Source organism: Chanodichthys erythropterus, chromosome 24 (genome assembly GCF_024489055.1).
Source record: "Chanodichthys erythropterus isolate Z2021 chromosome 24, ASM2448905v1, whole genome shotgun sequence".
NCBI classification, from domain to species: Eukaryota; Metazoa; Chordata; class Actinopteri; order Cypriniformes; family Xenocyprididae; genus Chanodichthys; species Chanodichthys erythropterus.
The window spans coordinates 6,398,488-6,411,632 of record NC_090244.1 but is presented as its reverse complement, the minus strand read 5'-3'; the positions used below and the strand labels follow the sequence as shown (position 1 = coordinate 6,411,632).

Here is a 13,145-nt window from a genome sequence, read left to right as displayed (position 1 = left end):
TTTATTACACTTTAAGGGTACAAACTACACTTTTACAGTAAATATTACTATATTAAACACTATGAGTATGTTTGAGTATGTTTGATTAACGAGTAATTTATGTTTTGTATCTGTGTATTATTTATGTTTTAAAGTACTACCATAATAATGATAAATCAATGACAACTGCATACATAACTATAAATGATTATGAATTTTTTTATAAAAACAAACAAAATAATGTTCAAAATAATAAGAAAGTAAAACACGAATGTATAGTTGCCTTTGAAGAAGATTTTATTATAGTAAAATTGATAATAATACAGCATAATATAAGCATGTCTCACTCCACAAATATAATCATACATGAACAAAGAGCAGAAAGGGTGTGCGCTTGCTAGTTAAAAAGTATGCTGTATGAGAAAATTTAGGAATGTGTTTACATGTATGGAAATGTATATTTCAAGCTGAAGAATATGTGTCACATGGTAAATGTTAAATTTCTCAGAATATCTATAAAATGTATGGCGAAGGGCTTTTGCCTGTATATATAGTGAGACGATAGCAGAAATCAGGAGCGGTCTCCTGAAGAGGCTATCTCCTTGGTTGTACAATAAAGTAAAAATACTTCTGTAATCAAAGATCTTTGACAAGTCATTTTTTTACATAGAGCATAAACCACAACACTTTCTTAAAGTAAAAGAGGTTGTTATTGAAAACCCTTACATTGTTCATATCACTTCACTTGCATAATTATTAAAAAAAAAAAAAAAAAAAAAAAAAAAAAAACATTTTAGGTGTTTTAAATGTTTTTGTAGATAATAAAAAGTAAACTACCCAATATCACAAATATTTCAACCTCCCAAATGCAAGTATTTCTTCCCCCAAAATTCATTCACATAAAAGACCAGCAGAAGACAACAAGCAACACAACAATATGAAGCCTATACCAAATACTAAAAAAGTGTAAAGCATTTACATAACATATAGGCAAAACATTTTTTCTTACAATGTAAGAACACTTTCAGCATAAGCTCCTCTAACTGAATAGCTTACAGACACAAATCACAAGTCCATGGTTCTTCCTGTGCTGGCACTTTAAGACGATACCACCTCAGACAAATTTCACATTGAACCTGGGAGGAAAATAGGAAATGTTGTTGGATTTATTTGCACAGTGTTGTAATTATTAAATGTAGTTGTGAAAACACATGCTTTCACTTAAAACGAAAAGTCAACAGCCGGATAAACAATACCCAGTCGTAGAGCACATCTACTGGATCTCTTTGTCTGTATCCACAGTTTGAGCATTGATCATCTTTGTGGCGTATTTCTTTGCGTTCACTCTTAACGCATTGCTCCTCTTTTGGGGGTAATTCTTTTTGCAGTGTGTGATTATGGTAGTCTTACACAACATGAACTTTGCTTAGTTTCCATTATTACTGTTTTGGATCTACACGTGCTAAATATCTTTTTAAAAACAGACTATCATACCCGAATTTTTGGCATGCCTTTTCATTTCATTTCATTTGTACCACTCAGAGAGTCAAGCATGAAAAGGGTGTCAGTCTGAGCATATACAAACTAAATTGGATAAAAAGAAACAAATAAATTAGCAAATAAATGTCACTGAAAGATCAAACATGTCTAAATGGGCATATGTAGTAGCTTATCATTGAAATTAGCACTCTTTTACTTACCACAAACCTCCAGTGATTTTTGGTGATATTGACAAAAGTGATGACCCCATCATATTGCTCTAAGTTGACCTGTTTATCAAAAATTTAAAAGATCATGTCTGTGCAGTGTACATGTGAAAATTAAATATCATAAGTAGTTGCACTCTGTTACGTGCTTAAAGTTGTTCAGTGGAATGACCGCAACATTTAAATGAGATACAGCTGTTGAGGCGTGGGGAGGAACAAACCAAACAACAAGGGAAACAATTAATATCCGATATTTATTAACACGGTAGAGATAAGTCAACAAGTAAGACATAAACAAAGTAAAAGTAAGGAAAGAACGAGGATGTCGCCAAAGAAAAGAAATAATCAGAACAAAACCCACTAACTAGCGCCCACGCCCCTAAACTAACTACCAAAAATAAAATGTAAAAACAAAACCGAAAACTTCGGCGCGGCGCCTTAACTAAAACTCCACTAAATAAATAAACAAAAATACAGGGAAGGCGAGCACCCGCATTATAACTAACATTATTTGCTAGCTGACACGCACCATGCGGAATTCACCGTGGTCAGTGAGGTTGATGTTATCTCTGAGCTGTCCGCAGCAAAAGGTTTCATTATCGGTCAACCCCTCGGTTGACAGATAATGACTTCACGCCAGAATTCGAATGCGTTCAAACATTTCGCACGAGAGACTTGTCTGCAGGAGAAGGGTTTCATTATTTGTCAACCACTCGATTGACAGATAATGACTTCACGCCAGATTTCGAGTGGACTCAAACATTTAACAGGAGACTTGTATCACTCTCTAACGCCGTCAGCTTAACTATTACACAGAAACAAACAACCAGATACTGTCTCAATGAACCACAGACTAAATAAACAGTTCGCAAACACAAAGAATGACTGGCTCTGGCTCGACAAGCGTGAGTGAGGTCCAAGCCCAAACGCTCACTGCAGGTGGAATGCCGCCGAAGCCTTTTAAATGATCAGCCACCTGCAGATTGGCAGAACGCTGGTTGGGACGTCAGAGCGTCATGACGTCACCAAGATGAGCCCCGCTTTACCGTCAACCTAAAACTCGACAGACAGATAAGAAAGAGAGAGAGAGAGAGAAAAAAAAACTAAAACAAAATACAAAAACATACGTGGAACGTAACACACTCACTTTTCAAAATCCTTGTTGTTCCATCTGCTCTCTTGTGCCATTTAAAATGACACCTGTGGTATCATGGCTTAGCTGGTAGAGATTTGCATCCTCCTTATTAAGTACAGTTATGAAATAGCACTCAATAGTCTAAAATGATAAAGCATTTCAATTTGAATCACATCACGAAATTGATTTCGGACAGACTTCTGAGGCAGCGTAACAGTTTAATGATCTACAACAATATAGCGCGAGCTTTGGTGAGAACTAAACAAATTTAATTACTACAGTAGTAATTTCTCGATAGAAATGATATCAAAATTGAAATATGTTGATCAAAATCGTACATTTATACACAAACTGAGCAGCAAACGCAACTTTCGGACGCCATCTTTATTTTTCGAGCTCAACTGTCACAGAATGGAAAGCACAGGATTGTGGGATATCAAAGGCAGCTAAGGATACATCTATGCTTCCTTCAAAAATCGATCTGAGGAAGGTATCTCATGAGAGAGGAAGTGAAGCTAACATTGGATTCGGACGTGCCTTGATGCCTTACTACCTTGAAATGTGTCCTCGGAAGGCAGCATTTTCCAGTTTTCGGACGCAGCCGAGGTTTGTATCGCTTTAGATCAATGATGTCATTGATGACGTTCGAAGCCTCGCTTCTGCCTGATTGGTTCAGGATGCGGTTCGAATCTTGGCGTGACATTTTGACAGATACATAAACCCATATGATCCCCTCAGAATGTGTGGTTTTAGAATAATAATATCGCCCCTCCTGCCTATTACCACCATTGGTGGTGGTTGAGGAGATTCCCCCTTCAATATGTAAAGCGCTTTGAGTGCCCAGAAAAGCGCTATATAAATGTAAGGATTATTTATTATTATTATTATGACCAAATAATTTATTGACACACATTTGATAGCCCCATTCATTTGAAGCCAATATGTTTGTTACACAGTTATGTTATACAATCATTATATACAAACAGAAATTACATTCAAATAAATGTATTAGTCTATGTGGAAATTGATTTTTTCTTCACTGTTATTTCTAAGCCTTAACTGGCGCAAAATAAAGTGTATCACAGATTGCATCAGGTCATCTGTAATGAATCTGCTTGTTTTACACTCTTTGACCACCAGGTGGTATTGTGAGCAAATGAAGCCTGAGAACCCTTTTGTGAACCACTTGGCTGAAAAGCTTCAATGCTTCATCTCACCATCACTAATTGTACTCCTCACCAAAAGTGTATATTTGTTTTTAATAGGTTATATTCAGCACATGAATCTCAACAATGCATGCTGGGAGTCATGAATTGTATACTATGGTGGCTCCCAGCATCCATTGCGGCATGAAGGATGTCACCATTGTTGAGATTCGTGTGCTGATTCTTGATGTCTGTGTGTTTCAAAGAAATTACAACAACAACAACAATTTTTTTACTTTGTGTGTAAATACTTTGTTTTGAATTCAGAAGCCATAGGCAGAAGGTGCCATTTTCTTTAAACTTGAATTTTGTTTATGTTAAACAGGGAGCAAGGTAAGGATTTTCTTTTGTTTGGGTTATTTAATGTTTTCTTTGTCAAGTTTTATGATGGGCTGGGCCTTTCTTAAAGATTTGCTTCCTTTATTTCTTTCTTTCTATTTGTTGAGGTTATTTTTGAATTGTTATTAAATAAATTAAGTAATTTTTGCCTAATTTGGTGTTTGTGGATTTTCTGGATCAGGGGATTTAAGTGGCCATCAGTCATTTTATTTATAATTTTTAATTTATTAACAATAATTCTTACATCCTCCTACCTCTAGACAAACTAGGAGGTTCATAACACTACATTTTCCATATTTTTTTGTACAGTGTTATACAAAATGTCTTGACAGAAAATAAAATAACCATAACATCTTTTAACAGAACTTATAACATTTTCCTTAAATCTGTTGTTACTTAGATTTATATGATGAACAACACAATTGTTCAAAATAATGAGATTTATAATTAAACATTAGTATGTTATTTGAGCATGCATCTATTAAGGGACTTTGTAAACATTGTAAACATGCAAAGAAAAAACACAACAAAACGCATTATTCTAGTCTTAATCTAATCCTATAATAACCCACCAAAAACTGCAGGTGTTTCATGGAAAAGTTAAAATTCCGATGTTACACAAAATTTAAAGAGAATAGGGCAAAAGCAAAGTTAATTGATTATATAATTTTACATCAAGCACATAAACTGTTGAGTTTTGATTAAGCAAAGCCTGTGACATTCTACTGCTCTCATGTGGTGAGTGAGTGAAACATAAATGATGATGTGTAACAAAAATATCTTAAAGATTCCGCTAAGAAAAATAGTCCATTATTAGAATGAACACGGCAGCAATTACAAAATTAGTTTGTATTATTAATGAACTAAACCATTAAAATCGATTATTAGTAGACCTATGATTATACAACAATTCAAGTTACTTCATGTCTTAATTTTTTTAAGTTCTCATTCCACTCCTTGAGTCACTTACTACAGGTTTATTGTTCTTCCTCGATATAGTTATTTGATTATAACTTGATATGCTACTCTTCAGCTTCTATACATCTATCAAAAGTTTTATGCTCACTGTCTGTGAGTGTTTTAAAACAGAAGAAACATTGTAACGTACGTCTCTGATATAACCTAAAGAAGTCAGAGATCGCGGAGTGATACGAGAGACTTAAAAGTAGTAGGCTACTCGGCTCATGATGATTATCTGACAGATAAAGACTTTCTATTTGTTATAGAGGAAGCCCCGTAAACCGCCTCTGATCGTTAGACATATGCTTTTAAATCTATCAAACTAATAATATAACGAATAAATGAAATTATTCTCATAAAGGTGTGTCCAATCCGCTTCCTCTTCTCTGTTCCCTCACTGCGGCGATGGACAGCAACAGGTGCTCACAGGTGGGTTCGTGTTGTTCGTCCTCTGGACACCCTCACCGGGCGGCTCTGATTCTGGCCCGGGGTGGCAGTAAAGGAATCCCTTTGAAGAACATCAAGAACCTGGCCGGAGTTCCTCTCATCGGATGGGTGCTGAGAGCTGCCTTGGATTCAGGAGTCGCTGACAGGCAACTACATTTATATTTTCTTAATTGTTTAATATGACTTTGATATGTTTTTTTGTTGTTCAATATATGTGTATGAAACAAGCTGAAATGTTTGTGGTGGATATAAGTTTGTGGTCGTATTTAAAGCTCAAAATTAGGCTACAATTACCATATAGGCTGTTTTTAGCAAGGACAGAATTTGATCCTGAATTTATTCTTTTTAATATGGAATCTTGTTTCCTCCACGGAATAAACAATATAAAAGGCTAATCTCAAAATTCTAACTACTTCCAGCAATTGCGAGTTTATTTCTCACAATTCTTACATTTTTACTTGTAGCCTATTTCCGCAAAAAAATAAAAAAAAATAAGTCGGGGGGAAAAAAAGCAAATTTTTTCAATGTCGCAAATAGGCATTTTTATGTTTTTTATTCCGCGGCGAGTTTCCATCTTCTAGCTAAGATTAAAATAGCCTTTTAGTCTTAATTCTTGTCTTTAATGACTGTGTTATGTGTGGCAGCGTGTGGGTTTCCACGGATCACGATGAAATTGAGCGGGTCGCAAAAGTCTGGGGCGCGAAAGTTCATCGCCGCAGTCCTGAAGTTTCCAAAGATTCTTCCAGCTCTCTGGAGACTATCCAGGAGTTCATCCGACTGAGACCCGGTGAGACAGACCTTCATCATTTATGCCTCGCAAACAAAAAAATGATCTGACTTGCTAACATAGATCAAATTTTGCATTTCCGTTAAAAAAAAACTAAAATATAGTAAATATAAGCTACTGTATATATTGTAGTATTTACAACACTTTATTAATGAATGCTACAGCATTATAGTGAACTGAGCACAACTGTAATAAATAGGCTACTTTAGTTTTTACTGCAATAATATTGTAGTATAATATGCCCTATAGTTGTTGAAAACTTAGTACAGTATTGGGTAAAGTAATTTGTTTATATTACTATATTTGTTATATTACCACAACAACTATAGAATTAGCACAACGAATTAATTAAAGTACTTTAGTATGGTTCAAAAACTCTATATTTACTATAAATTACTATAATATTTTTTCATGTGATGTATGTGTAGGATATATATCCTATGTGTGTATATATGAATTTACATGGAAACTATATATTTTTTGTAATTTGAACAGAAAAAGAATATACAGTGCTTAAAAACCTGTTAACTTTTATAGTATATTTAACAATGAAATTCATGTACATTCATTTGAATGTAGTTTTCTATGTAAATATATGTAACTTTAAATATTTTAGGAAGCACAAATTATGAATTATAAGAGAAAATTATATTTAACATATTTTCGAAATGTTGAGATGTTTTAAGCAGTATGAATTTGTGTAACTTTAAGAGGGAGAACTGGAATATAGAGCAATTACAAACAATTAAAAGAAGTCAAATATTTAAGCCTTTATTAAAAACCATTTAAGACCCAGAAAGGCCTGCAGCTTTATTGTGTTTATCATTTATTTTCTCTGTGTTTCAGAGGTGGACATCGTCTGTCATATTCAGGCGACGTCTCCATGCCTGCACCCTCATCACATCAGAGAAGCCCTGCAGATGATCACCGAACAGGGTTGTGACTACGTGTTTTCAGTGGTGCGCAGACACCAGTTTCGGTGGGAGGAGGTGAAGGAGAAAGGTACAAACATCTCACAAACCCCATACAGAAAACAACTGCAGATTTTTGCTTTGTATAAATTTGTCATATCAGGACTTTCCAGTTGATGTTTATGACAAACAAAGTAGGTCAGAATAATATACTTTGATCTCATATCTTGGATCTGTATGGCACCTAACCCTGTGGCTATGATAATAGCAGGAACTACATCCGAACGTTTTTCACTGTAATTAGGGAGTAAGAATCCGACTCCTCTGAACATCGATGTGGCGCACAGACCTCGACGCCAAGACTGGTGTGGGGAACTCTATGAAAATGGCTCTTTCTATTTTTATACGAGAAAAGCCCTGGAAAACGGCCTTGAACAGGTGAACATTATCAAAATATGGTGACAAACCTGTTCCTTCACTTCTCAGTCATGGAAATTAGAATAATTTAATATAATCAAATTTAAATTATTTCTATGTGTGTGAAACAAACTAAAATAAAGTACAAAAGTCAAATGTCAAGATGTTCACAAATACTTCCCACCAGCTTTAATGGGACAAAAACATTTAGCAAACTAAGAAATCAACATGACCCATGAGAGCTCATGACCTCAAACGCTCTGCTTCAGATATTTTGATCTGTTCTGTTTGTTTTAGTTGGACAAGTTCGCTTACTATGAGATGCTGCCTGAGCACAGCGTTGATATCGACGTGGACATCGACTGGCCTGTCGCTGAGCAGAGGGTTCTGAGGTGGGATATTTCAACAAAGTCTGTGGCTGCTGGACAAAACACAATAATGAAGATATAAATGCAGCTCTTTTCTGCAGGTTTGGCTACTTCGGCCAAGAGGAGAAAGCGGCGATCAGGCTGTTTCTGTGTAATGTGTCTGGCTGTTTGACGAATTGTCAGATTTACACATCGGTTTCGGGAGAGGACCTTGTGACCATCAATGCTCGAGACGTGGCAGGCATACAGATGCTGCAGAGAGAAGATAAAGAGGTGCAGTCATGTAGGCTGGCACAAATAATGGGGCATAGTACCTATACACTGTAATAATTTCATTTTAACGGTAAAATTTAAAGGCACAATATGTAAGATTTTCGGAGACCACTAGAACAGTGTTAAACATTTTGTTGACTTGTGTACTTACATTATCTCAGATGTTTCCAAGAATGTTTAAAGGGTTAGTTCACCCAAAAATGAAAATACTGTCATTAATTACTCATGTCGTTCCACACCTTCATTCATCTTCGGAACACAAATTAAGATATTTTTGATGAAATCCGATGGCTCAGTGAGGCCTGCATTGCCAGCAAGATAATTTATACTTTCAATGTCCAGAAAGCTACTAAAGACATATTTAAAACAGTTCATGTGACTACAGTGGTTCAACCATAATGTTATGAAGCGACAAGAATACTTTTTGTGCGCCAAAAAAACCCAAACCAGTTTGATATGCGCTCCGAACCACTGATTCAGAGAAATCCAGAGAAAATAAACAATTTAGCGCTCAATCTCGGCGTCATCAAGCTATGCCTTTGTTTTAAATAATGACCTCTAGTGGCGAAAATTTACATATTGTGCCTTTAAGTCCCATAAAGTAAAGTTCTGGTAACCACAGCTGCAGTTAATTTCACTTTTTTCTATTGTGGAGGAACACCTATGAACACACATTCACAATCCATTTTATTTATTCATACAATATTAATTACATTCAACATTAAGATCAGAAGAACATGTATTAAGAAAGTATTCATTTTGATTTCCATGTTTCATAACTTTCATTAGGTGATCCTCATATCCAGTGTGAATGAGCCACTGTCCAGGGGTCTCCTGGAGAAAGTGGCCCAGCAGGCCAGATGTGGCCTCAGGATTGGAGAGCAGCAGAAAGGGCTTGAGGTTGAGCGGCTGATGAGAGAGAAAAATCTGCGGTGGGACGAGGTGGCCTTCATGGGTAAGTGTGTCATGTTGATATGAGAGATGCAAAGGTCCAAACGAATGGTGTAAATAAACCTGGAACCACATGCAAAATAATCAAAGGTTTATTGAGCAGTCTGTGATGTTTTCCTTCACAGGTTCAGAAGCTGAAGATGTAGATGTCCTTTCTCAGGTGGGGCTGAACGGCGTCCCATGTGATGCACCTGTTGCTGATCTCATTGCAGCTAAATACATCTGCCAGAGACCCGGTGGCCTCGGAGCCATTCGGGAGTTTGCCGAGTACATTCTGACGCTGGAGAAAAAGAGCACGTCACAGCACCAGAATCGCATTGACAGGGCTCATTTTTAGAACGTTTCTGTTTTAAACAGTCAGTTTGTTGAACTTTATCTTTATTGTCCTTAGAGGCAATTCTTTTTGTAGACAGCAGTACACATTCATGTCCATACAGCATCACAATACACATTGGATAACACATTAGATCATTTAAAAACATAATAGCAGCAGGTATGTGTCCCTGTGACACATGACAATGATCGAATTTGAATAAAACACCTGTGCGTGTCTGTTAACAAAAACACAACTGCGTTCCAGTTTATCTCTTCACTTGATCTCTCTCTCTCTGTTTATTTACAATGTATTAATATGCAATACTCATTTACTTGTTGCACACCAACAATCTTCTTCAGTATGAAAGGGAAATGTCTTCATATCAGTGTCATCAAGGACAGTGTTGTGCATCAGGAGTTTTCCATTAACTATACATGTTACATATTTGCCAGTCCGAGGACATCAGGAAGGACACAGCTAAAATTAATCTGTAATGTTTAAGGTGTCAGTTTATGTATGTGTGCATGTATATCCTACTTTTCAAAAGTTTGGGGTCATTAAGATTTGTTTTAAAGAAACTGATATTTTCCTACCTACTTCAAATAAATGGTGTTTTTCAAACTTTCTGTTTTTTTATAATATAAATGTTATTTTATGTATATTTTTGTTATTTTCAACAAGCTACTATTTCAGGGATATTAAAGACTTCTGTAGGTTATAGATTTTAAACTGGGCCATAACTTTAACCCATTTGTGCCCACATTTTTCTGAATGGTTTCATGCATATAGTCCTGCTAATAGTGTCCTATAGTGAACATGTTCTGCATTTATTTTCCCCGGGTTTTTTTTTTTTTTTTTTTTTTTTTGGTGAATGTGCGGCAGCTATAGTTGCCGGTGGGCAAATACACACAAAAAAAAAAAAAAAAAAAATGATTCTTGCCATAATTGAAATGAAGCAAACTATTTAAATAAAGTATATTTTAAAAAGTAAAATAATATTACGCTTTCTCAGCATGAACGTAATGGATTCGAAACCTGATCAAATTACATAAACTATGCCTAATTCGTTGCAGTAAAGCCAACGCTATCTCACGACCAATTCGTACTTATTCTACGAGGTGGCTATTTCGTATATATTCATACGACCTCACTCGTGCGAATTCGTACTATTTGTCTAAACCCCAGTGACGGTTAGGTTTAGGGGCGGGGTTTGGGGTAGGTCATTCGTATGAATTCATACGAATTTGTCAACTCGTAAAATACATACGATTTAGCAAAAAACGTATGAATTAGTACGAGTGAGGTCGTATGAATTCATACGATTTAGCCACCTCGTAAAATACGTACGAATTGCCGTGATGCAGATGTTAAAAAAAAAAAAAAAAAAAAAAAACCTGAAGGCTGCAAGTCTTCTTGGGCGGGACAACGTGACTCAACGGTTGGAAAGTTAATGATGTGGTCAGTGGTTCCTTTAGTTGGGCGGTTTGACTCTTGGCTTTTTGTGTGAGTTTGTGCTCTTTGCAATAGTGTTTAACAAAACACACCATTTGTTGAAAAGAAACCAGAAACAAAATGAAGGTGTGATATCGTTTTCAGCATCATAAAGCAAAATCATTTACTAATTGCTATCCAGAGCATATTTGTTTTTAATATGTTCACCAACAATGTTTTCTTGCTACAGATCAGACATTCTGAATCTTGACTTTTAAAGTTAAAATTTTTAAACACTTTTGACACACACAGACATCAAGAATCAGTTTATGAATCTCAACAATGGTGACATGCTTCATGTCGCAATGCATGCTGGGAGCCACCATAGTATACAACTCATAACGTTTTGTCTTGTGACTAAAGAGACTAAATTGATTTAGGTGTTATTAAAAATCTAGTTTGTACTGAATCAGAAATTTAACTTGAGTAAACTTAATGTAATTCCTTGTACCAAAATTACAGCAATTTTTTTAGTTTAGTCCGAAGTAAATATTATACTTGGATGTTATGGTAAAAAGTAAGTTTTTCCAAAGTAAACATTTTAAGCGGTACTAAAGTAAAAAATAATGATTTGGTCTCCATAAAAACCAATATTTTAACTTTGTTTCAATGTCATTTTTTTTTTACTTTGGGCTGAAGAACTATTTTGATTGATATTAAAATAAAATTCAAAGTTTTAACCAAATTAAAAATATAGTTTGAGAAAAACTAATAAATTTAGCTGTGACAAATTACAGCAATTTTTTTAAGTTGGTCCAAAGTATCATTTTTTTTCAGTGCAGTCCAGGAAGTCAACTTGTCTGATGACTATTTTCCAGCAGCGCAGAGACTGTCTTAATTACGTCTCCAGAGTCGAGAACCAGTTCTTGGCCTCAGGTTTTTGTTGTTCCTGGTTTTTCATGTTCTGCTGGAATTCAGCTTCAGAGAGCTGACCCAGAGTTCAACAAAAGTGGAATGCTACTTATTCCACCACCCAAACTAAGATCTGACATTCTTGAAGGCATGGCTGAGGAGATCTTTAGGTATGCAGCATACCCCTCTAATAGTCAGCTTGATCAGGCAGCTGAAGCCTTGATAAATGTCCACCCTTGCCTGAGGGAAAAAGGAACTCGCACTAGCCATGAAGGATGGAAACACTACCTAAAGATTAAGATGGCTAATTTTCGCTCCAAACTAAGCAAGATTGGACACCCCGAAATCACTGTGAACTCTCTTAGGAACAAGCGTAAAGGTCAGGGTAAAGCAGCATCAAACAAAAAAAAAACAAAAAAAGCTGAGGTGAATTTCCTTCCTTGCCTTCCGAAAGGAGAAATAGCAGAAAGCATGGAGAAGGAAAGAACTTAAGTGAAAAAGAAAAATAACGAGGCAGTCGTTAAGGAAAAAATGCACTTGACCTTTTCCTATAGGCGGCAAGAGTTGGTTGAGGACTTGCCAATGGTTTCTGATTTACAAAGCAGGTGGCCTGCGCTGTTCACAGTAAATGAAGTAAGTGTTATTGATATTAACACAATAAATATTTTGTAAGTTTCAGTGAATTCCTCCACAGTACGCCTATACTGTATTTCGTCTTCATCATTTCCCTTTTTTCTTGTAGATAAATGCAGAATTCATGCGGATAACGACTGTGCCTCTTATTTCAAAGTTCTTGGCGCAGCTGGAAAAATACTCTGCTAATCTACAGAAGGTTTTTAGCAGCAAAGGAGGTGCTTCTGGACAGAAGATTCCACGCAGACAAGGTGTGATAAATTGCATTTAATTTCTTAAGAAGCAACAGAAATATCAAAATCAGTTTTTATTATAGTTCTATATTGTTTAATTTTTTGTCAAATTTTCAGTGTGGTGACATACACATCAAACAAG

General features: G+C 35.8%; 1 protein-coding gene across 1 annotated transcript; it reads left to right on the top strand.

The window, feature by feature from the left end:
- The first annotated feature begins 5,585 nt into the window (after nt 1–5,585).
- LOC137014938 (N-acylneuraminate cytidylyltransferase B-like) lies at nt 5,586–10,385 on the top strand. Its single transcript, XM_067379504.1, has 8 exons — nt 5,586–5,917; nt 6,416–6,558; nt 7,405–7,560; nt 7,774–7,907; nt 8,184–8,278; nt 8,356–8,527; nt 9,317–9,482; nt 9,604–10,385. Exons 1-8 carry the CDS (start codon nt 5,730–5,732, stop codon nt 9,813–9,815), a joined length of 1,266 nt encoding a protein of 421 aa, XP_067235605.1. The 5' UTR covers nt 5,586–5,729; the 3' UTR covers nt 9,816–10,385.
- The last annotated feature ends 2,760 nt before the right edge of the window (nt 10,386–13,145 follow it).